Source organism: Leiobunum rupestre, chromosome 3, assembly GCF_980474605.1.
Source record: "Leiobunum rupestre chromosome 3, qqLeiRupe1.1.hap1, whole genome shotgun sequence".
Taxonomy (NCBI): Eukaryota; Metazoa; Arthropoda; class Arachnida; order Opiliones; family Sclerosomatidae; genus Leiobunum; species Leiobunum rupestre.
Genome location: NC_143386.1, coordinates 34587913 through 34615016, shown reverse-complemented (window position 1 = coordinate 34615016; position 27104 = coordinate 34587913). Strand labels below are relative to the sequence as shown.

The window sequence follows — 27104 nt, the reverse complement described above, 5'->3', positions numbered from 1 at the left end:
TATCTCGGTGGTTTTTTTGTTAATAATCATATGCAAACAATTCATCATACATCGTCTACTAGCTAAATAAGCCTTAAATCTGAAAATCTAAAAATCTCGGTTTATCTAGCTCAAAGATGAATTTCCAGAAGTTTCCTGTTACACACCAAGGTTTTTGTAGCGCCGCCTTTTCTACAAATGTATTCTAACATTTCTAACCCAGGCTCAAGATTTTTAAAAACAAATTGTTCCGACTTCGGCTTTATTTTACAATTAAAGGTATAACGTTGGGAATCGAAATATGTACAAGCATGCGTTGCCAATGAAGTATTACAACAGGGATGGCTAACACGCGGCCCACCATGTTTTAAATTGCGGCCCGCGAAGGTAATCGAGAGTTAATTTTATTGCGGCCCTCTCTTAATTTTTAGACATTTTGAATTCCAATTTTCAAATGTAATATTCACATTCCCTTCGAGAAAACAGCGGCATCGTAGCCTGTAATTTTCTCTATTGATAATTAAAAAAATATATCCTTATTTCTCAACCGGTTGGAAAACTTTATTCTTGCGTCGTCCGCTTTTCTCTACCTCCGCTGCTCTGCCTTCCTTAATATAAGAGAAGTATTAGAAATGGCAGTGTCCGAAGTATAGTAACGTAGCCTAAGGATTGATTTTAGAGATAAGTGAGTGTGTATACCGATTTACGATGTTACCCTCATAAAACCTAGGTGGTAACCCCCCCATAGTAGGTTATCTGTAGCTATTCGGCAGGTGGTGTGGACTGACACGATGTTATGCAAACAGCTATAACCCGTTTAAATAGATCCGTCAAAACCGATCCGTCATAATGAATGTCTGACCCCTGTCTTTCGAGTTGGTAATAAATAGTTCAATGGGTTTCCGCCGACAAACACTTTCAAACACTTTCGGGCCCCTAAGGGTTGTAAAAGGGTACCGTAAAATAGCGGGTGGTCATCGGTAAAAGTGTTTGGGCAAAAAAAGAGCAGAGTGTATATAAATTATACGGTTTTATTTATATTTTTTTCGAGTACAGGCTGTATAATACGATTTACATTGAAAATACGTCTTAGGAAATGTATTTTATTTATATCATGGTAATTACGTCGATCTTCTTAGGGTATATACCGAAGTTCACTCAAAGGGTTGAAACGAACCATCTGAAATTAGCGTTTTTACGAGCATTTTCATTAAATGTTCTACCTCGAGGCGTTTGATGGTAAGAGTTACGATTACGTCGAAACCGGGTTCCTCGGGGCTGGTTGTGGGTCCGCCGGAGATGTATTTTTCGGATGGCGGGATATCTGGACCCTCCAAAGCGGCGGGTTACGGACAGTTGGGATAAAATTTGTCGTGTTCCGCTTGGGGTACGTCGCCGGTTTCCCAACTGCCTAACTGTCCGTGTAGAGGTAGCATTCGACTATGCCGTCCGAGTCTACGGCGAAAAGTCCGGCGTGGGCCAAGTCCTCTTTGTTCACGTGTACGTTGTCCCACTGCTTGAACGTTTCTAGCCGAACGGTTACGGTGTTGAGATCCTCGTGACTAGCCACCCCGATTCTCTTTGAGCTACGGAATAATATTTCTGGGTCTAAACCGCAAAATGACGTAATCTATAAAAATTACTTAATCTATAAAAATTACGTAATTTAAAAATGACTCACTAAAGATGACGCAATCTACACCATGAAACGTAAAGATTACGTAGAAGCGTTGCGGTTTTCATAAGCCAGCCGCTATGGGAAAGAAGAAGATGTCTCCGCTTAGGGTACCAAAGAAATGCTGGATATGCGCTGAAATATACCGGTCCGTGAGAGGTTTCAAACAACATTTAATGACTCATTTATCGTGTAATACAATGAAAGAAGATTCGGATCTGGCGTGTGATTGTGATGCGAGTGAATCTCTCCATTACACGGAGGACGAGGAAATGTCAGATGATAAAATTATCGATTATCTTAACGAACTTATTGTGGCATGTAAAAAGCGCGCTGCCACAATGGAATCAACTACAGCTAACCTGCCAGCCGAATTAAAAATGCCGACTGAAAGGAAATGGCTGCTCTGATTTATTTTCAAGAATATTGTAAAACTAATCAAAGTCATAATATTAAAACCGTTGTAAAGAAAATGTGAATAAACGTTTTTATATTGAATACATTGTTATTTTTAAAGGTGACCGTATAAAGTAATTTTTGCATTGGTAAATTGACACTTAATATTTTTAAAATTCTAAAATACGTTTATAATATTTTTCCAACGTGGGCGAATGAATGGACACAATGAAGTATTAATTACGTAATCTAAAAAATGACGCGAGCAATGAGAAATAACGAGTCTGATTTATAAGATAATATAAATATTTATTTTTACGCAAAAATTTTATAAGATGATATATGACAAAAATTATTTTTCTTTTACGAGTCAAAAAAATATTACAGGGTGATACAAAAAAAATCAAAATGGACATCGTATTTGACTGTCTATTTCAGCGAGGTTCAGGGTAATCCAGTCGGCGAAAAGAAGACTTCGTTCCAAAGAACACGGTTGTCGGGTGTTTAGAGTTTGATGTCGGAATAGACATTTTACTGGCGGGGGCGTATCAAAAGTCGCAGCTCGGGGACAGTCAAAAGTTTCCAAATCGTATATGGCGGTCTCAATATAATCGGCTAAAAATTTACACTTTACGTCTCCTTTTGTAAAAATCATATCCGCACTCGATACAGCTGATATAAGGCAGGCGGTTAGTTTATAATAGGGGAGATACCCCGCGGTCCAGCAAATACCGTGAAGGTTCCTAGACACCCAGCCGTTTTGTCTTTAAATGGCGTTCGAAGTTGTTGTACTGGATAGGGTTGTTCGAAAGACCAAGCTTGAACGGCGGGGGGGGGGTCGATACTGTTGATATTGCTAGCTCCTTCACGACAATGTCGGGGGCCTCTCCGCCGGAGCGCGAGGCGGATTTTCCTAGTAGAAAGTCAAATTCGACAACGGCCATTCTCGCCATGCCACCGACACGATACTGAGAGTTAAGTTATGAATAAAACGGGGTATAGTCGCGCGACGGGAAATTATACTCCGTTTATGATGACGTAACAGGTTGTTAAATTTTCTCGTGGCCATTATATCATTGTTGACGTCTCTTCGTGAAAAACCCTTAAAGAAGCTTTGGTGACTTGTACGTTTTGATCGGTGACGTATATAAATCACGCAATAATGTCCGCAAATGACGCTCGATGTCGATTGAAGTCGCCGCTTGTTGGGCGTGATTTTTCTCGAATTTTGTTTAAAAAAAAGTTTAATGGCTGGCAAAATGGGCCGTAGCGCCAACGAGTCAAAATACCAAGCCCGTTTTAATTTATCAATGAAAATCGCGACCCAATGGCTGCCCGGTTCATCGTGGGGGTCCAGATTTACAACCAGTGACGCTGGAAAACTATTAATCTTATCGGGTAGACAATCCGAGGCGAATACGCCCATAAAATTGCGCGTATGTCTCAAAATGTCTAAAATCTCGGATCCGCGCATAATTACACGTTTTCAATCGAAACGTTACGATCTTTGTCTACGCTAAAGCTGGCTTGAAATTCGGCAAAAACTACGCCGCTTAACGTTTGCGGGACTGGTTTAGCGAATGAAAGCTCCAAACGCATCTGCCCCTGTCGGGATGGGTTCCAATAAGGACTTTCACCCGCGCTATGGTCGTTTGAAATGTTTAAAACGCGTACCCCTGGGCATAATCTTCCCGGGAAATATCGATCACGGTGTTTCTATAATGAATTCCACTACCCCTATGTTAGGAAGTGAAAAATTTCATTTAGCAAGCTTTTCTTAAATTTTGGTATCCACTCTGTATCATTTAAAAGCTCAAGCATTGTTTTTATCAAGTTAATTTTAAACATATCTTAAAACAAGCTTCCCTAAGTCTGACTAGCTTTGTAGGGTAATAATAAAATTGCTAAATATTTTTTGGGTTTAATAATTGTGATTCTTAGTGAAAATTTTGTATATATTACAGTATTAGGTTGGCTAATTATTTTTTCACCTGCTACCATTTTCAACGGGTGAACATAGAATAAAAAAGATAATTTTCCACTTTATTTAAAGCCAACTTTCCTTACATTTCACTTTGAAAACACTGAAGCTTCTTTCAATGCGATAACTTTATTACATGCAATTTTTTCCCAGAATTACAATTATTGAATCGAAAAAAAATATGTAGCCACATTAGAATTACCAAGCAGCCCCCACCATGGGTATACATCAGATTGTTGTATTTATATACCCCGTGCACCGCCAAAGCATTACGGTGGTTACTCATCATCTGTCCCGGCCGAGCCGTCGCCCTTTATACAAAGATAGGAAATGCTTCCTAAATCACATACACACAACGGTATACACCCGTATACCTGCATCTCCTACTCACGACTCACTCGTGAGTTCGTCAAAATTCACAACGATATAACGCATTACGCGTTCAAGATCGTTGATCGTTTCGTTATCCAGATTGTGGAGTCCATTCTCGCGGATTGGTCTCCTAAGCAAATGGTTCGTTCTAGGACAATTACGAACATAGTGCTCTGAGTCTGCTTCCAGAGCACCGCATATGCATTTGGGCGATGCAATATGACCCAAGTTGAACAAGTAAAGTGGGAACTTACCGTTTCCACTTAGGATTTGCGTCAAATAGTAATTCCTGTTGATGCTACCATTGACCTTAGGAAAATACTTCTTAGTTACCTTTCCCTTCTCACTCTCATCCCACGACTCCTGCCACCTTTGAGTCGTCACCTCATTGAGCCACCTTTTAATCACCAACTTAGTTGGCTTCATCTCCTTCTCCTCGGGAAGATCGGTTGCTGACTTTGCAAGAAAGTCAGCCCTTTCATTCCCTGCACACCCAGTGTGCGACTTTATCCAAGTAAAGTTGACTTGAGTCTCCATCCGTCTTAACAACTTACGGATATCATGGCATAAACCATGATTGTTTCTATGATTGCTTATTGCGTTAATAGCAAAAAGACAATCTGTAAAAACCGTTGCACCATCACCAGGACGTTGACCATGCGTCCTTAACCAGCAAATACCCTCATGTATTGCTAAGAGCTCAAGAGAAAACGCATCCACCTTACCATTAATGCGAGTGACCTCGTTGTACACTTCCACACCATCTCTGTACACAGCAAATGCCACTCCGGCACCCCGACCGGACAACGAACCGTCAGTAAACACCTCTATCCCATTGCCATTGGGTAGTTGCTCTGTGATGTTTATTTTGCTTCTGACCGCTGGGTGGTCCTCCCATGGGTCGCCTGGGTAGAGGTAGTTACCACCACGTAACTCCACCCCACAGTGCTTACTGTCTTCTCTAAAAGAAAAGGATCTGAACACAGCAGCTTCCTGACTCACCACCAGGTCCAACGGTTGAATACCAGCAAGGATCCGCAGCGCATCGCTCGAGACAGTCCGGTAAGCACAAGTAATACGAAGGGCCGCAATTCTCTGAATTGAGCTCAACTTCCTCACCATCACACTATTTTGCCTGCTCTTCCACCAAGCACCGCAAGCGTAAGCCACTACTCTCAACCTTTGCAAAACAAGCAATGCTTTGCACCAGCTTCATCACCCGGACACGTACTTCCTCGAGATGAGGAAGAAAGGAAAGCTTGCTGTCGATGGTGACACCGACAACTTTCAACTTGTCAACATTTGCAATGTTGACGGCTCCCATCTTATAGATTGGGAGCCTTTTTATTATGGATATTGCGGCGAAGGTGATAGCCGCCGACTTTTTAATGGAAAAACTCAGCTTATAGACTTGGCTCCACTTAGTCAATTTATCCACGATCACCTTACCCGTGGTTTCGAAAGCACGCCTGGACGTGCCCCAAAATAATGACTGCAAGTCATCCGCGATGGCTTGGATTAGAGAATCCTCTGGATACTCAATCCTCAGTGCGCTATCCATAACCACATTGAATAGCAGAGGTCCACTGCATGAACCCTGAGGGCAGCCGCGGGTCAGTACTCTCCGTACACAGGTACTACCTGCCCTCACCACTGCAACTCTATCCTTCAGATAGTTAACATATGTCTCATAAATGTTCTTCGGACACTTAAAGTTCTTTAAACCGTGTAGGATTCCTGGAATCCACACATTGTCAAAAGCACCCTCGATATCTAAAGATATCAGACTGGTGTGACAATTATTTGCTTTGTTATCCCTGATTTGGTTCACCATATTGGTTAGACAGTGAGTCGTGGATCGACTATGTCTAAACCCAAATTGCTTATCGCTAAGCAATTTGTTGCTGTGAAGAAAGTAATACAACCTTCTTGACAACAGCTTATCAAGCACCTTCCCTACCACCGGAAGAAGCGAGATTGGCCTGTAGGCCTTTGCGTCCTGCCTGTCTCTGCCTTCTTTATAAAGAAAAACTAACTTAGCAACCTTCCAAAGCTTTGGGAAGTATCCCATACTGAGGCAAGTGTTGAAAAGCCTGACAAACAACGCTGGGCAAGCTAAGAAAAATATCTTGAAAAGCTCAATGGTGATACCATCCTCACCAGGAGCCTTGCCCTTAAAAGAGTTGATAGTCTCCAAGACCTCATCACTCGTAAATGGCTCATCATTCTGACTCATGAAGTCTTCGTGCAATGACTCCCTTATTGTCGTATGAACTTCCTCATCATCATCCAAGGAGTCCTCTTTAAAAAGAGTATCCATCAGAGTAGACCACGTCTCCTCAATACCTGAGGTCAAAGAACCATTCGGTTTCTTGATGCAATTTAATGCATTCTTACATTTGACCTTCTTTGTGGCCAACTTATAGAGTAGGGAGAAAGGATCCTCCCTTGAAACCCTTGTGCAGAAATCCTGCCAGGACTTAAGCTTTGAGTCTGCTATAAGTGCTTTATAGTTTTATGACTCACGACGGTACTCGACCTTTAGCGCCTCCCGGGCTGCATGGTCCCTGGTTCTTTGGAAACTCCTCCTGAGCGTTCGTAACTCCTTCCTCTTCTCACTGAGTTCGCTCGTCCACCAGGGAGTGGACTTGTGCCCCTTATTCTTACGCAACTTTGAACATTCTTTCGAACGCTCAATAATGAGATTATTAATCTCCACCACGCATGCCTCGACCTCAACCTCATTGTTGAGTGGAGACTCCATCAACCTCTCCAAGTCAGGCACGATAATATCTTGTAACCTTTCAAGATCAATATCCTTGACACGAATTGCATTCGAATCATTCTCCAGGACAAGATCACCAATTTCAAAGAAAATGTATTTGTGATCACTGCATGTTTCCTCGTTGCTGACACGCCAATCAATTACTCTACTCGCAATTGCCATACTGGATACCGTAAGATCCACCCAACTCTTAACATTAACGGTCCAGAACGTCGGGCCACTACCCGGATCGTTCTCGACATTCAAATCAAACGAGTTGAACAAGTCGATTAACAACCTACCCCTCTCATCGTGATGCTTTGATCCCTTAAGCGCGTGATGGGCGTTAAAGTCACCACACAAGATAACCTTTTTTCCACTCTGTACTTCCAATTGATTCGCAATCTTATCGATATGGAATTCAATGTCATCATTTGGTGGTATGTAAATGTAGAACAGGCATAAGCTTAGATTCCCCAAAATCACATCCACCACAACCATGTGAGAGTCTTCGTAGAGCACGATCACTTGTGCCTGAGGGTTGAAGACAGCTATAGCTGCCTTTGGATTGTCATGGGAATAGACGATCCTTGTTCCCATGGGTAGACCTATTACCCGACCGTTAATTGCATATGGTTCCTGTAGTAAGGCAATGTCTATAGAGCCTTCCTGGCAAGACTGTCTAAGCGCAGAGGTTGCAGTTCTGCCCTTGCCTAAGTTGACCTGCAGACAACTTAGCTTCCTACTCACCGCCATAGTTGGTTCTACTCTTTAGAAACTCCAACTCCTTCTTATACACAGGACACTGGCCATCCAGGGCTGAATGCGCAGTGTTGTGTTTGGTATTCTTGTCCCTATTACTCAGGGCACAGTTTCTGCAAGTCTTAAGATCACTCTTACAATCCTTGTAGCTGTGATCCTCTGAGCATAGGGAACAATACCTTCTATTTTCAATGCACCCACCTTCTATGTGTCCAATCTTCATGCACTTAAAGCATCTTGGAAGATACACATAACTTTTGACTCCAACCACAGAGTAGCCCAAATTGAGCTTCTTCTTCGCCTTCCACGAATTAAGCAGGGCTGGAGGCCCCTCCAGCACCCAGTTAACACCACCCTTTCTTTTCCTCAGCGAGAACTTAGGGACAATATCCGTCTCCTTGCAGGAGAGCTTATTGTTGCTTATAAGCTTAGCAACAATTTCTTCCTTTACGATGTCCTCATCAACACCGTAAAGAATAGGGTTATTGAGCTTTGGAGCTCTAACACTAACTTTGTCTGCCAAGGCAGCACAATCGCTGATTCCCCTCTTCAGCTTCTCCATATCCTCAGCGGTTTTAACCTGTACCACCAGAACTTCGTTCCTAAGGGACCAGACACTCTGAACACTTATTTGCAGTTCTGCCCTTGCCTAAGTTGACCTGCAGACAACTTAGCTTCCTACTCACCGCCATAGTTGGTTCTACTCTTTAGAAACTCCAACTCCTTCTTATACACAGGACACTGGCCATCCAGGGCTGAATGCGCAGTGTTGTGTTTGGTATTCTTGTCCCTATTACTCAGGGCACAGTTTCTGCAAGTCTTAAGATCACTCTTACAATCCTTGTAGCTGTGATCCTCTGAGCATAGGGAACAATACCTTCTATTTTCAATGCACCCACCTTCTATGTGTCCAATCTTCATGCACTTAAAGCATCTTGGAAGATACACATAACTTTTGACTCCAACCACAGAGTAGCCCAAATTGAGCTTCTTCTTCGCCTTCCACGAATTAAGCAGGGCTGGAGGCCCCTCCAGCACCCAGTTAACACCACCCTTTCTTTTCCTCAGCGAGAACTTAGGGACAATATCCGTCTCCTTGCAGGAGAGCTTATTGTTGCTTATAAGCTTAGCAACAATTTCTTCCTTTACGATGTCCTCATCAACACCGTAAAGAATAGGGTTATTGAGCTTTGGAGCTCTAACACTAACTTTGTCTGCCAAGGCAGCACAATCGCTGATTCCCCTCTTCAGCTTCTCCATATCCTCAGCGGTTTTAACCTGTACCACCAGAACTTCGTTCCTAAGGGACCGGACACTCTGAACACTTATTTGCAGTTTGGAGGGATCAACCTCCTTCTCTAGTCTCTTCTTGAGAGAACTAGAAGTCTCACCTTGCTCTGTGGGATAGAGCAGTACCACATTTTTTTCCTTGGCGGGACCTTTGGTCCCCCTTTCTTAACGGTGGACTTTTTCCTGCCCTTGGTTATTTCAGGAACCTTTGAACTTACATTACTGGCTGCAACAGTAGCGAGGCTCATTTTCTGCTTTCTAAGATCTTTCACAGTATCATTAAGTTGTTCAAAAGCACCCTGCACCCTAGCAAGTTCCAAGTGACTGGCGTATACCATGGTCTCCACCGCTTTGAAGACCGTCCTGATCTTCTGTGCAACTGTCATTTACACTTTATTATCCTTGTTGCAAAGGACTCTATCTAGGGCGAGGAATTCCCTAGCGAGTGTAGCTTCGACACTCTCTTTAACCGCCTCTTCTACCTCTGGAAAGTCATTTCGAGGTCGCTTGGACCTCTTGAAGACAGTGTCTTCCGAATCGGAAATTTCTTGAAACTCGAGGAATCCAGTTTCAAGGTAGTTGTATTCGGTAGCCATAAAGAAAAACAAAACATTTCATCAACCGCACTCACCGCCCACCACGGAGCCCAACATGGGTATCTTGCAAGCAAGATAAGTGATATGAGAGAGATATACCCAGGCACGGATAACTAGCAGTATCACGATGTCCAGTTAGTTAGACTACAATCCCCGTATAGGAGCCGATTGTTCTACGTCGGACTAGCGTAGACCTCCTGTCTAACTACACTCAAGGACCGAAGAGGCGTGTTGTCTGAAAACTAACCGCCGTATGTCAACAGACTCAACCTCCAGGACTCCCATCGCATGGCTTACAGGTCGCCGTCCACGGCAAACAGATGGGACTAGTTTTAAACAGGCCATAGTCAGGACCTGAAACCTCGACAGAGGGTGGTCACTATCGGTTAGGAATCTAAGCACGACCAATCTGGTATAAGAGACCTTAACCCAGCATAGCCCGCACGTCAAACAATTCCCTTAAGTCCCCCACCATCAAGGTGTAACCGTTAGGGGATCAGTCACTTCGGTTGGTGTCTCTCCGCCGGGACGAGCCGGTCACAGGATAAATCAACTGCGCCAACGGCCCTTTGGGTCAACAACCACCTTAAGCTCCCCACCATGCAAGGCGTGACCATTTGGGAAAACTGGGTCGCGTTTAGTCTGGAGTTGGGGAAACACATCCGGTTTCTGGCGTTCGAAGACCCACCAGTCCCCGTCAGCTTAGCCCCAACCCGCGCTAGCCCCCTTACCACGGCAAGGAACGACCCTCAAGGGGGCACCATGGGTATACAGACAGCCCCCCCCCCATTTTCGGTAGGTCAATAGGTCAGATGATTTATCCGACACGATGTTATGCAAACAGTAATAGGTCGAGCCTTTGATGTTTTCGCCGACAAACACTTTCCATTATTTTCAAACACTTTGCGCGTGCGTCTTATATCGGCCCTAAGGGGTGTAAAAGGTAGCTTACCCTTAATAAAATGGGCACAGCGGGTGTCCCCCCTCGCTAGCTAAAAGGGTCGTTTTGGAAAAAAAAGAGTCGGTAGGTCAAAAGATCAAATACCGATAGCTGGAGGATCTCCCATTTAGCGTCCCTATTCGGTAGGGGTGGTGGAATCATTTGACATGATGTTATGCAAACAGCCAGTACTAATTTAACCATCACTTTAAAAACTTTGCAAGTCTGAATAGATGTGTAGAGTACTATTAACAGAGATAAATATTTCTTGATTCAGTTAATGTGATGATTCGAGTGAACAATTTGCATATGTTAAAGTTATTGGATTGAAGGAAACTTCAGTGTTTTCAGGGTGATAATTAAGGGAAGTTACCTTACAATATAGTTGAAAATTATCTTTTTAAGTCTGTGATCACCTATTGAATATGTTAGGAAGTGAAAAAATTTCACTTAGCAAGCTTTTCTTCAATTTTGGTATCCACCCTGTATCATTTAAAAGCTCTAGCATTGTTTTTATCAAGTTAATTTTAAACATATCTTAAAACAAGCTTCCCTAAGTCTGACTAGCTTTGTAGGGTAATAATAAAATAGCTAAATATTTTTTGGGTTTAATAATTGTGATTCTTAGTTAAAATTTTGCATATATTACAGTATTAGGTTGGCTAATTATTTTTTTCACCTGCTACCATTCTCAACGGTTGAACATAGAATAACAAAGATAATTTTCCACTATATTTAAAGCCAACTCTCCTTACATTTCACTATGAAACCACTGAAGCTTCTTTCAATGCGATAACTTTATTACATGCATTTTTTTCCCCAGAATTACAATTATTGAATCGAAAAAAATATGTAACCACCTTAGAATTACCCAACACAGGTATTCAGAAGAGATGGTGTTCAATTTAAAAAAAAAATTACTTTTTTTGGATCCACCCTATATCAGTTATATTAAACCTGAAATTATTTTTTTGAATTCTAATTTAACCATCACGGTAAAAACGGTAACTTCCCTTAAATTTCAAACTGAAAACACTAAAGTTTCATGCAATCCAATAACTTTGACTTTTGAAATTTTTTCACTCAGAATCATCACATTAAATGTGATCCACTCTGTATCGTAAATTTAAAAGCTCAAGCAATTTTTTTCCAAATTCATTTTTAACTTATCGTAAAACCAGCTTCCCTAAGTCTGACTAGCTCCGTAGGTTAATAATAAAATAGCTAAATATTTTTTGGATTCAATAATTTTGATTCTGAGTGAAATATTTGCATATATTACAGTATTAGTTTGGCTAATTAATTTTTTTCATCTGCTACCATACTCAATGGGTGAACATAGAATAACAAAGGTAATTTTCCACTATATTTAAAGCCAACTTCCCTTACATTTCACTATGAAAACACTGAAGCTTCTTTCAATGCGATAACTTAATTACAGGCAATTTATGCGCTTTATATATATAGTGGAGGCTACTGTTCTTTAGCCGCGAGGCGTTTTTTCTCAAAGGCGGGTCGACCCCGTCGAAGTGTTATATGAGCAACGGGCTCCATATCTTCGTTCGCGCTCGAGGCTACTATTGTCGGAACGGAGGGGAGGAATTGGTTTGTTGTGTGTGTGAGAGGGTGAGGACCATAAACACGTTTTAAAAAGTGGAGAAAACGTGGCTATGTTAAAGGGACCATCGTCACTGTTTAAACATTGCGCAGATTTATTTTTTTAAATTTCGATGGATTCGCGTACATTGAAATGAGTTTTATGTAATTTTGGGTTGAGCTAGTATGTCTATTGAGTCCCACCTAGCATTATGGCCCCAAAAACACGAAGGTGTTCGCTAAGGGGGAGAATTATTGTACGGGTTGTTTATATTTTTGGGGCTCTTTACGCCTTTGATGAAATGGGCGACGGCATTGCCCCCATGTAATAATCACCACAATCACAGGAGATTTTATAAATGATTGTCTTGTCAAGGAGGGCAGTTGGTTCTTTGTTATTACATAATAAAGCTGACAATTTGGGATGGTGGGAGATAAATAGGATCGAGACCTACTGATTTAAGATTTTTGGCTATTTTTTGGAGAGAAACCATGATAAAAGGGGAAACATGCTGGGATGAAAGAAGGAGGAACAAGGGGAATCCAAAAATAGGACTCACTTCAATTTAAATGCACTTTTTGAAAATTAATACTTTCATATGCTACACTGTGAAAAATTACTGTAGCTTCCTGTTAAATTCCTGTACCAACTTTTACCGTTAGAGTTACTAGATAGTTGCTGTACGCAACAGTTATAGTCCTGTTCGTCGATTAACCGTTATATTAACAGTAAATTTAATTCAAAAGCTGAAGTATATTTTATTATTTAACACCATCACTTAAAAACCACTTTGCCGAAGTCTGATAAGCTGAGTTGGATAATTTTTCAATTCAATTATTGTAATTCTGGGAAAAAAATTGCCTGTAATTAAGTTATCGCATTGAAAGAAGCTTCAGTGTTTTCATAGTGATATGTAAGGGAAGTTGGCTTTAAATATAGTGGCAAATTACCTTTGTTATTCTATGTTCACCCATTGAGTATGGTAGCAGATGAAAAAAATTAATTAGCCAAACTAATACTGTAATATATGCAAATATTTCACTCAGAATCAAAATTATTGAATCCAAAAAATATTAAGCTATTTTATTATTAACCTACAGAGCTAGTCAGACTTAGGGAAGCTGGTTTTACGATAAGTTAAAAATGAATTTGGAAAAAAAAATTGCTTGAGCTTTTAAATTTACGATTCAGAGTGGATCACATTTAATGTGATGATTCTGAGTGAAAAAATTTCAAAAGCCAAAGTTATTGGATTGCATGAAACTTTAGTGTTTTCAGTTGGAAATTTAAGGGAAGTTACCGTTTTTAAAGTGATGGTTAAATTAGAATTCAAAAAAATAAATAATTTCAGGTTTAATATAACTGATATAGGGTGGAACACCATCTCTTCTGAATACCTGTGTTCGGTAATTCTAAGGTGGTTACATATTTTTTTCGATTCAATAATTGTAATTCTGGGGAAAAAATGCATGTAATAAAGTTATCGCATTGAAAGAAGCTTCAGTGTTTTCATAGTGATATGTAAGGAGAGTTGGCTTTAAATATAGTAGAAAATTATCTTTGTTATTCTATGTTCACCCGTTGAGAATGGTAGTAGGTGAAAAAAATAATTAGCCAACCTAATACTGTAATATATGCAAAATTTTCACTAAGAATCACAATTATTAAACCCAAAAAATATTTAGCTATTTTATTATTACCCTACAAAGCTAGTCAGACTTAGGGAAAATTGTTTTAAGATATGTTTAAAATTAACTTGATAAAAACAATGCTTGAGCTTTTAAATGATACAGGGTGGATACCAAAATTGAACAAAAGCTTGCTAAATGAAATTTTTTCACTTCCTAACATATTCAATAGGTGATCACAGACTTAAAAAGATAATTAATTTTCAACTATATTGTAAGGTAACTTCCCTTAAATATCACCCTGAAAACACTGAAGTTTCCTTCAATCCAATAACTTTAACATATGCAAATTGTTCACTCGAATCATCACATTAACTGAACCAAGAAATATTTATCTCTGTTAATAGTACTCTACACATCTATTCAGACTTGCAAAGTTTTTAAAGTGATGGTTAAATTAGTACTGGCTGTTTGCATAACATCATGTCAAATGATTCCACCACCCCTACCGAATAGGGACGCTAAATGGGAGATCCTCCAGCTATCGTTATTTTATCTATTGACCTACCGACTTTTCCAAAACGACACTTTTAGCTAGCGAGGGGGGACACCCGCTGTGCCCATTTTATTAAGGGTAAGCTACCTTTTACACCCCTTAGGGCCGATATAAGACGCACGCGCAGAGTGTTTGAAAATAATGGAAAGTATTTGTCGGCGAAAACATCAAAGGCTCGACCTATTACTGTTTGCATAACATCGTGTCAGATAAATCATCTGACCTATTGACCTACCGAAAATGGGGGGGGGCTGTCTGTATAGCCATGGTGGGGGCTGCTTGGTAATTCTAAGGTGGCTACATATTTTTTTTCTATTCAATAATTGTAATTCTGGGAAAAAATTGCATGTAATAAAGTTATCGCATTGAAAGAAGCTTCAGTGTTTTCATAGTGAACTGTAAGGAAAGTTTGCTTTAAATATAGTGGAAAATTATCTTTGTTATTCTATGTTCACCCGTTGAGAATGGTAACAGGTGAAAAAATAATTAGCCAACCTAATACTGTAATATATACAAAATTTTCTTTAAGAAGCACAATTATTAAATCCAAAAAATATTTAGCTATTTTATTATTACCCCTACAAAGCTAGTCAGACTTAGGGAAGCTTGTTTTAAGATATGTTTAAAATTAACTTGATAATGATACAGGGTGGATATGAAATTTTTTCACTTCCTAACATAGGGGTAGTGGAATTCATTATAGAAACACCGGGATCGATATTTCCCGGGAAGAGTATGCCCAGGGGTACGCGTTTTAAATATTTCAAACGACCATAGCGCGGGTGAAAGTCCTTATTGGAACCCATCCCGACAGGGGCAGATGCGTTTGGAGCTTTCGTTCGCTAAACCAGTCCCGCAAACATTAAGCTGAGTAGTTTTTGCCGAATTTCAAGCCAGCTTTAGCGTAGACAAAGATCGTAACGTTTCTATTGAAAACGTGTAATTATGCGCGGATCCGAGATTTTAGACATTTTGAGACATACGCGCAATTTTATGGGCGTATTCACCTCGGATTGTTTACCCGATAAGATTAATAGTTTTCCAGCGTCACTGGTTGTAAATCTGGACCCCCACGATGAACCGGGCAGGCATTGGGTCGCGATTTTCATTGATAAATTAAAACGGGCTTGGTATTTTGACTCGTTGGCGCTACGGCCCATTTTGCCAGCCATTAAACTTTTTTTAAAACAAAATTCGAGAAAAATCACGCCCAACAAGCGGCGACTTCAATCGACAACGAGCGTCATTTGCGGACATTATTGCGTGATTTATATATGTCACCGATCGAAACGTAGAAGTCACCAAAGCTTCTTTAAGGGTTTTTCACGAAGACACGTCAACAATGATATAATGGCCACGAGAAAATGTAACAAACTGTTACGTCATCATAAACGGAAAATAAATTCCCGTCGCGCGACTATACCCCTTTTTATTCATAACTTAACTCTCAGTATCGTGTCGGTGGCATGGCGAGAATGGCCGTTGTCGAATTTGACTTTCTACTAGGAAAATCCGCCTCGCGCTCCGGCGGAGAGGCCCCCGACATTGTCGTGAAGGAGCTAGCAATATCAACAGTATCGACCCCCCCCCCCCCCCCCCGCCGTTCAAGCTTGGTCTTTCGAACAACCCTATCCAGTACAACAACTTCGAACGCCATTTAAAGACAAAACGGCTGGGTGTCTAGGAACCTTCACGGTATTTGCTGGACCGTGGGGTATCTCCCCCTATTATAAACAACCCGCCTGCCTTATATCAGCTGTATCGAGTGCGGATATGATTTTTGAAAAAGGAGACGTAAAGTGTAAATTTTTAGCCGATTATATTGAGACCGCCATATACGATTTGGAAACGTTTGACTGTCCCCGAGCTGCGACTTTTGATACGCCCCCGCCAGTGAAATGTCTATTCCGACATCAAACTCTAAACACCCGAGAACCGTGTTCTTTGGAACGAAGTCTACTTTTCGCCGACTGGATTACCCTGAACCGCGCTGAAATAGACAGTCAAATACGATGTCCATTTTAATTTTTTTTGTATCACCCTATAATATTTTATTGACTCGTTAAAGAAAAATAATTTTTGGCATATATCATCTTATAAAATTTTTGCGTAAAAATAAATATTTTTATTATCTTATAAATCAGACTCGTTATTTCTCATTGCTCGCGTCATTTTTTAGATTACGTAATTAATAGTTCATTGTGTCCATTCATTCGCCCACGTTGGAAAAATATTATAAACGTATTTTAGAATTTTAAAAATATTAAGTGTCAATTTACCAATGTAAAAATTACTTTATACGGTCACCTTTAAAAATAACAATGTATTCAATATAAACACGTTTATTCACATTTTCTTTACAACGGTTTTAATATTATGACTTTGATTAGTTTTACAATATTATTGAAAATAAATCAGAGCAGCCATTTCCTTTTTAGTCGGCATTTTTAATTCGGCTGGCAGGTTAGCTGTAGTTGGTTCGGTTGATTCCATTGTGGCAGAGCTCTTTTTATATGCCACAATAAGTTCGTTATGATAATCGATAATTTTATCATCTGACATTTCCTCGTCCTCCGTGTAATGGAGAGATTCACTCGCATCACAATCACACGCCAGATCCGAATCTTCTTTCATTGTATTACACGATAAATGAGTCATTAAATGTTGTTTGAAACCTCTCACGGACCGGTATATTTCAGCGCATATCCAGCATTTCTTTGGTACCCTAAGCGGAGACATCTTCCTCTTTCCCATAGCGGCTGGCTTATGAAAACCGCAACGCTTCTACGTAATCTTTACGTTTCATTGTGTAGATTACGTCATCTTTAGTGAGTCATTTTTAAATTACGTAATTTTTATAGATTACGTCATTTTGCGATTTAGACCCAGAAATATTATTCCGTAGCTCAAAGAGAATCGGGATGGCTAGTCACGAGGATCTCAACACCGTAACCGGTCGGCTAGAAACGTTCAAGCAGTGGGACAACGTACACGTGAACAAAGAGGACTTGGCCCACGCCGGACTTTTCGCCGTAGACTCGGACGGCATAGTCGAATGCTACCTCTGCCACGGACAGTTAGGCAGTTGGGAAACCGGCCACGTACCCCAAGCGGAACACGACAAATTTTATCCCAACTGTCCGTCACCCGCCGCTTTGGAGGGTCCAGATATTCCGCCATCCGAAAAATACATCTCCGGCGGACCCACAACCAGCCCCAAGGGACCCGGCGGCGACGTAATCCTAACCCTTACCATCAAACGCCTCGAGGTAGAACATTTAATGAAAATGCTCGTAAAAACGCTAATTTCAGATGGTTCGTTTCAACCCTTTGAGTGAACTTCGGTATATACTCTACGAAGATCGACGTAATTACCATGATATAAATAAAATACATTTCCAAAGACGTATTTTCAATGTAAATCGTATTATACAGCCTGTACTCGAAAAATATATAAATAAAACCGTATAATTTGTATACACTCTGCTCTTTTTTTTTGCCCAAACACTTTTACCGATGACTACCCGCTATTTTACGGTACCCTTTTACAACCCTTATAGGCCCGAAAGTGTTTGAAAGTGTTGGTCGGCGGAAACCCATTGAACTATTTATTACCAACTCGAAAGACAGGGGTCAGACATTCACTATGACGGATCGGTTTTGACGGATCGGTTTTGACGGATCTATTTAAACGGTTTATAGCTGTTTGCATAACATCGTGTCAGTCCACACCACCTGCCGAATAGCTACAGATAACCTACAATGGGAGGGTTACCACCTAGGTTTTATGAGGGTAACATCGTAAATCATCTAACCTCGTAAATCAGCTAACCTTTTGACCCCGCCGAATATTGCCGCAAATGGGGGGATGCTTACCCCCACAGGAGCCCGTTTCCCCCGCCCGCAGGGGCCCCTTATCGGTATACACACTCACTTATCTCTGATTTTCCTTAAAGGAACGCGGGATTTTTCAGAAAATCGTACTGAACGATTTTATTTGGTTTTAATAAAAGACAAATTTAAATTTTTAACTTGCAGCCCTTTTACTGAAAAGGTTGGCCACCCTGGTACTATGATATATTTATTTATTATATTTATTGTACATGAAATCACACCATTAATTGGATTAAAAATTTTCACGTTTATTTAAAATGCCACGATGATGAAATTCTTACCGGCTCACTTGTGCATATAAATTTAAAATAAAAATAATATAACCACTATTGCACAATTAAACTAGTTTTAATTGTGCAATAGTGGTTATAGTGTTTTTGGCCTAACCCATAATGTTCCGCCACAAAATACCACAGTGGATATGGGGAGATATTCATTCCAAGTAGCGTTATGGGTTCCTGTGGACGTCAATTTCAAATATAATACGTTGTAGAATTCGTTTGCTGAAAGCTAGGTTTGGGGTTTTAAAATTGTACTCTTCTTTACCCATGTATATCTTTAAATTATTAAAATTCGGTTAATTTTTTCTGGCGATGTTGATACCAAAAGTTTCAGTTCCTAAAATGGCACCCCTTTCACTCAGAAACACGTATCGATTACGTTTTGAATTTGTGCAAAACGGTTAGAGTTTTTTTCCTAAACATGTAAATATGGCTTTTTCCATTCGTATTCTGAAGCGATATTTCGAATAAAATGACTAGAATAAAGGTATAATGTAACAAATCTTTATTATTAATATTTTATCTAATCCCTTACATAATTGTTAAAAGATAAGATACAAAATTTATTATACGAATATCTATGATTTCCCGTTCAGTTTCCAACATAGAAATCTCATAGGTAACTAGAATGCTGCCGCCTACGGTCGAGCTTGACGCCAGTTCGCCTTGAACCTTCAGCCAATGAGAGGCCGTAGAGTGGTTCCGCCAAGGAGGATAATAATCCTCCTTGGACCCGCGACTATAGCGGGAGATAGGTGCGTCATTCTCTCTGGTGACATTAAATTCTTGGCAGAACCACTCTTTGAGCTCTGATTGGCTGAGATCTGGCTATCGTCTGCCACGGCGTTTGGCCCATTTGCCAGTTACACGGCAGCATTCTAGTTACCTATGAGATTTCTATGGTTTCCAATAAACCAAAGAAGGTATTTACTTGAAGTAATCGTTTATAAAATGTGTTCTTTTAAAAAGGTAATAGATTTCTGTTTGAAAATAGGTCATGGATGGAATTGAGCAGATAAGGTGTTTGGAGTGGAAAATCTGAGTTAAATTTCAAAATTATTGTTCATTTATTGAAATTTTTCGTTGATATCCATTAGGAAAATGGTAGATCAAATTTTAACTAAAAAGCATTATACTATAATATACTTAAGTTGATTTTAGACCTGAACTAAGTTATGTTCACTTATTATGGGACCAGGAAGTATTATGAACCTGGGGAAGGCTCCAAATTACTTTTAAGTGAAAAAAGCTAGATAAATCTTGGGTCTTTGCATTGGGTAGGAAATCTATAAATTTCTGGTACGTGATATCTGATTCAATATTTTACAAGATTCTCGTGATTTGTGCATTCGAATAGCCCATCCCTAATAATGAAATTTTGGTTGTACTATTTTTCAATTTTGTTTTAAATGATTGCGTTTTCATATAAAGCATATATTTCGATAGTAATTTAAAAAAAAATAATTGTTTCACTTTCCATTACTAAAATTTTTCCCCTTGGTACATTTTTAATCCGGCATTAACTACAACACATAGAAGCTAATACCAAGCTGTGCAGAAGTCTTATGACTAAATAAGCAAAAGACCTCACTTGTGCACTAAATTAATTAAGTAATAATCAGCTAGGCGTAAGTCATCTAGCGACTTTTAATGCCACTAAATCAAATACACAAATCTTGGATAGTTGTTAATGTTAATGTAGGTGGGAAGTGTTTACCTATTAACGTTACCTGACAGTCACTCCAAAATATGTTTTCTCTTAATTAACTCAAATATAGTTGGATATAATTGGAAATAAAAGACATTGGAAATAATATTTTTATCAAGCTAAATTAAAAAGGTCCAAAGGATATATTCGATCTAATAACAACTATTATGAAATTGAACCTAACTCAACACAAAAGGAATTGTTCTTAGTAATCTACCCAATGCCACACGCTAGGTTCGAACCAGCCTTCTCTAGCTGCGAGGCGCAAGTGCTAACTACTCCGCCACAACATGATCGCGCGTGTTTATGATGGCAAGCGGTTTACGGTGTAATCGATTACAACAACAACAGTTTCAATGCCGTATGCTGAGCTCTCGAGGAATTGACTCCGATTAAATAACTTGGTAAAACCATGAACACGTAGCCATGAAGTAGTATGACGATAGAGATGAAAGCCATCCAAGGACTTGGATTAATTTAAGGTATAGCGACCATAACTACAGCTTTGGAGTTTGACGTACAAGAGTCTGTTAAAATTACATTTATAACTCAGTGTGAAACCTTGAACTAATTTTTTGTCCATGAATTCAATAACAAAGCAGCGAGCAACCCGTCAGACCCATCAGCAACGTTGATCTTCACAAACTAACTTTTAAAATTTGGTAGCGCAATGGTTCAAATGTGCGAACAGCTGCAGCCTAGAAATTTTAGTATTGAAACATAGCTGTGATCCTTATAAAATCCATTTTATCACGATTCTAGCCTGGAACATCTCGGTTAATAGCCTTAGCGATACTAAAAAATAATTGATGCACAAGTTAAACGGCAAATTAATAGACGATTTCAGAAACGATAGAGACGATATTTTTCCGGGCTCGATTTATGTAGATGTATCGGCTGCTAGATTGGAGTTTTGAAGAGGCCTGGAAATAAATAAAGCCTCAGTAAGCGAGCTGCAGCGATCTTTGCAGCTGGTCCGGATTCAGCTGAGCTGCAGAAAACCAAAAGTGTTGTCTGCTAGTTAACATTATCGATTCGTTTTGGCCTTGTAGGCTTATCTTAATTTTAAAAACCCCAAATGATAAGAAAAGTAATCCTAATTAAAATTTAAATAATTATAAGTAAAAATAAACTTCGAGGAACGAAATGGAAGTTTTTGTGGCACAGATTGAGCCTATGGTTGACGAGTCACGTAAAATACTACATAGGTATGTTTTGGTCGAGTCTTATGTTTAAACAAAATTTAATGAATTTAATTATTTAATTTTGTTTCTTATTCTAGTAAAAGTTCAATATCCAAGAAAAAAGGTGGAGGAGGAACGTCATGTTGTGTGCCATCATGTTCAAATAACTCAAAAAAAAACACCCAATATTAGTTTTCATAATTTTCCAAGTGCTCCGAGAGAAAAAGAAAAGTGGATTGCATGTGTTAGAGAAAATATCTCAAAGCCAGATAGGCCTGATGTATTATGGTCTCCCAAACCTACTAGCAAAATTTGTGGCAGTCATTTTGACAAATCTGGCGTGAAGCTCCATAGTCAAAATATACCGTTACATTTTTCATGGAAATCTAACTCTACAAATTCTACTAAAGGTAACGATGATAGCCAGTTTGATTTTAATATTCCAGAAAGACCACATTTAAAACGTAAGGCAAATTGTAATGCTATTGGTGACGAGTATTTTAGGACTGATATTAATTGAGGAAATATCTCTCGGAAGACAAATTTATTACCCTGAAAAGGTTCGATGTTCCAAAGTGAAAATTACATCGCTTATAACAAAGTCAACTATGGAACCACTGACAGATCACAACTATAACATAAAAAACAAATCCGTTATTCTTGATAATAAATCTATCATCAAACAGCAGTTGAAGAAAATAAAAAACTTGGAAGAAAATATAGTAAATTTTAAACAAAATATAGACGCTCTTCAACTAAACTACGATATAACTTGTGGAAAATTAATTCAAATGGATCTTGACCTAAAAACTGAAATGGCAAATTCAAAGAAAACTCGATTTGATATTGAATCTATTGTAGACGACGAATTTGCGTTACATTTTTATACGGGATTTGAGAACAAGGAACGATTCATGGCATTTTTCAACTTTGTTGAAAAAGGTTATCAAGATGCTTATGATACTTTTCGATCTGGTCTTGAAAATAAAAACAAATCTAGAGTGAAAAAAGAGACACTGAGAAAATGTAAAACTGCAAGAAAGCAAATTATTAGCCCTATAAATCAACTGTTCCTGGTTCTAAGTCGTCTACGAGTAGGCTTGCTAGAACAGGATATTGCTTTTAGGTTTGGAGTAAGTGTTTCAACCATAAGCTCCATTTGGTCATTTTGGATTGACTATTTAAGTAACCTACTGCGACAAGTTCCCATATGGCCAAGTCGTAAAGTGGTGGATAAATATATGCCTGATTCGTTTAAAAAGTTGTATCCCTCTACGAGAATTCTTTTGGATTGCACCGAGATATTTATAGAAACTCCATCAGATTATAGGGTACAAAGCGCAACTTTTTCAAGTTACAAGTCACACAACACTGCCAAGGGACTGATAGGGTGCACCCCTAATGGTTTCATTTCATTTGCCTCGGAATTATCTTTTGGTCGCATATCTGACAAGGAAATCACGCAGAAGAGTGGGATCCTTGACCTCCTTGAAGAGAATGATGAAGTAATGGCTGATCGAGGATTTTTGATAGAGGAAGACCTCAACAAGAGAAATATCAAATTAAATATACCACCATTTATGGGAATGAGGGACCAGCTTAGTTTAGAAGATGAAAATGAAACTCGGGAAATAGCTAGCGTGATAATTCACGTTGAGCGAGTTATTAGAATGGTCAAAAGCTGCCGTATATTAAAATACACTTTTCCGAATTCTATGCATGATAAGTTAAACAAAATTTGGCTTATATGCTGTTATTTGTGTAATGTCATTGGTGATCCATTACTAGAAAAAAAGGCGATAAATCAATTTCGATTTAACCAGTATTTGATGTAGAAATTAATATCACCAGGAATTTATGAAATAAAAATGTATGCAATTTATTTCACTTGATTAAATTTGCATATAAATGTGAGATTTATCACAGGTCCCTTTTGTAAACAAAATATAAATATAATGAATATAGATTCCTTTTTACAAAATATCACATATCAACTTGGTATAAATATTTATATAAAAATTTCCTTCAAAAATAAGAATTTAGGTATCACATTTCATCATGATTTATCTATCCATAAAATATTGTAAATAAAATTTTGTTAGCTTCGGTAGCATAGCTGAAGTCCAAAATACTTTGTCAAAAGCTATGCGTTCAACATGGAAATCACAGCCACTATACACTAAAAAATTGCTCCATTTCAATCCAGTTATTGCTATTTGCCCTTGTATTTGATAAAATAAATTATGATTTTTTTTAAGCTGATTTGACCATCAGTAATTTTCAGGTAGTCTGGTTTTAATGTGGTGATACATTCAGTAACCGTTAGGCCCATTTCTTTTCCTTTAGCCAATGTTTTTATTTCAAGGATGCCCCATTCTTCAAGAGTATTATCATAAATAACCCTGTCAGGTGTTGCACCAAGATAAGGGGTAGTGGGATTCACACAAAAGCCGACTGCATGGTGTTTTATTATAGTACTGTGACTAGATAAGTAAAGTATCACTGCATCACTTTCACTTCTTAGGCCTTCGTTCATATATTTTGTCGAGATATTGGACCGCACTTTCTTGATTCTATCCACAAACTGAGTATTAACAATCTTTTTCCTTTTGCAAATTTCTCCAAACTGTGACGCTGTTACTCTAAGCTTTCGCTCCTCCATCCATTCCTTACTATTAGATTGTGCACAAGTTTTTTGTTCCAAATCCCAAGCTTCCTCAATGGATAAAACAATCTCGCTAGGTAAAGCAGTCATTACATTTGGTTCTAACTCCGAGTCTTCAGACATCAATGGCAATTTTGGTCTACAATTTAACACTTCAGTTGTATTATTGACAGTTGTTGCTAATGACTTTCTTGGTAATGGTATTGGCTGGTAATTACACTCTGCTAAGATATCCTGTAACATCAAGCAGCTGCTCGCACTTGTTAAATCTTTGGAAAGTTCAATCAGGGACTGTTTAGATACTTCAGTGTATGTGTTTTCACACCGTTTTACACGCTTGGTCAGTCTTTCAGCAGTGGAACTCTTCTTATCAGGAATGTGTTTTACAAAAAGGAGAGATTCAAACTGTATACTGGTTCCTGCAAGATTTCCTGTCCCTTTACATTTGTTCCACTGACATTCAGTTTCCGTACAGGATATGTCTTTCGACAAAAAACTATTTCTCATTTGTAAATTGTCAAGCAAGTACCACAGTAAGGCCACTACATGTTTACACCTTCCACCAGCTCCAGATTTGCAACCACATTTTCCATAAGACACTGTACCTTTCAGGGTAATGATAGTATAGTGAAAGATGCTTGGCAGGTTCCTTTCACAAATATACTAGAGTCTCCATAATGTAACAGTGCATTTGTTATTTTACCGGTTTTAAACATTTTATAACCATTTGTATAATGTTTTCTATCTTTGCCAAGTTTTTGGTGCGCTTTAATCTGATGTCCTCCAAAATTGTCGGGAAAGTTACGTATTACTTTGGTCCAATTTCCTCTAGGAAATGTAGGTTCATCCTCTATCTGAATATTAACATTTCTAAGTGGTGAACTACGTGATGGTGATCCCATATTATGACCTGTAAAAGAAAATGTTACATATTGACATAGAACATTTAAATATTTCATAAACTTACCCTGATTTTGGAAAGTTTTATTTTACCACCAAATCGAAAGCTACGACAAGCCTACAAGGCCTAAACGAATCGATAATGTTAACTAGCAGACAACACTTTTGGTTTTCTGCAGCTCAGCTGAATCCGGACCAGCTGCAAAGTTCGCTGCAGCTCGCTTACTGAGGCTTATTTCCAGGCCTCTTCAAAACTCCAATCTAGCAGCCGATACATCTACATAAATCGAGCCCGGAAAAATATGCCGCCGTAGGTCTCTATCGTTTCTGAAATCGTCTATTAGCTAATCGTAAAACAATAATTTTCCTCGTCTTTAAGAATACACATCGACACCACAGCTGACTGTATTAGAGCTCTTAAGATTATCAACGAACCAGTTCAACATTGAATTGACTGTCTTTAATATCTTATTAAAAACAAACTTGTTTAATAGGAACTATCCCTGACTCAATTCCTAAAGCGACGAATCAAAACTTTAACAGCTCCAACTACACTAGGTTACATTAAACGAACGGTCAACCATCATGCGAATGAATTCGTAGTGTTTAAATTATTTACAAGCTGAGCCTCAGTGCAATGAATACAATTCTGGTTATAGTAAAAATGTAACGGAATTCATAACACATCTAGATTCTTAAAAGAATGAAATATCAAATACAAAAATATCTGGTATTCTTTTAAAATAATTTTGGAACCGCAGTGATTCAAGTCAAAGAAACCGGTGATAAAATTTACCCAGCCCGAGTGTTACTTTGCTCCAGATCTTAAGCCCGTATTATAACCAAACGAAATCCTTTTAGCGTTTCTGTTGGCGGAAATGGGTCATTCCCGGTGAACACATCCCGAAACAGTGTCATTTCGAATATTTGATATCAATAACACAACAGAGGTTACGAAAAATCTATTGAATAATTATCTCGATCCAAGAAATTGTTTGAGTTTTCAGGGCTTGAAACTAGCAGATCCAATTATTTATATCCTTAAACTTGTAGATACCGGGCGGGATAGAACTGGGATAACATTTTTAACAAATAACTCTAAATTGCGGAGATATATCTTTAAGGGTTATCCCGAGAAATTAATACCACTAGGGACATTTCTTCCGAGGAGAGGTATATTTTGGCTTGCCAACTTGTTTTATCGAGTGTTTTTATTTTGTCTCGGTTGGCCAAGGTGGTACTTCGAGCGAGACAAGAATTAAACACGTGCCAACGTTTATTTCACTGCCAAGTTATGTTGACTCTGATAATTGAAACTCGTTTACTATGCTTTTAAGGTAAAAGAGTAAATCTAAATAGAGTAGATAATATATTTCGATCTAAACAATATATGCACCTATAAATAAAATAAACAAGCCGAGGCACGTTTTTCGAGAAAGAAAGAAAACTTTAAAGTCGGGAGGTGGAAATGGTCCCGTGATTAGGTAATGCTGCCATCTACATCGTTTTTAGGAACTAATTCTTGATATTTATGCTTGTCTTTCGTCCGCTACGTTGTAAATTTTATGATTTGTTCACTCTTTATACATTCTTAAGAAAACGTTTTATCTTATATTGACCTTTTTCTTTAATTAACTTTGTAAATTATTTAACTGATATTGTATCATTAGAATCGTTACAGCTAAGCTAAGAAAACTGGTCTCTTCTAATATTAGCCATTCTCTTTGACATGTTTTATGGTTGTACAAAGGATTTTAACTCAGTAAAACACTTAGGACGCGCATGGTCTAGCATATTACTTCAGAGCACATCACTTGTCGATAAATGACGTTTATGCGAATATAATTACAGATCTTGCCCGTTATTTTATTTCACTACTTTTATGGCCTAGAGTTTTTGTTTAAAGGACCTTTCAATTTTTAACCGAATGGTTTTT

General features: G+C 38.8%; 1 protein-coding gene and 1 pseudogene across 1 annotated transcript; one reads left to right on the top strand and one right to left on the bottom strand.

Annotated features, from left to right (window-relative positions):
• The first annotated feature begins 22512 nt into the window (after positions 1–22512).
• LOC149951581 (uncharacterized) lies at positions 22513–23438 on the top strand. The gene has a single exon (XM_090169594.1). It carries the CDS (start codon positions 22518–22520, stop codon positions 23436–23438), a length of 921 nt encoding a protein of 306 aa, XP_090025720.1. The 5' UTR covers positions 22513–22517.
• A 150-nt stretch (positions 23439–23588) lies between these two features.
• LOC149951580 (uncharacterized) lies at positions 23589–24886 on the bottom strand (annotated as a pseudogene).
• Positions 24887–27104: the final 2218 nt, after the last annotated feature.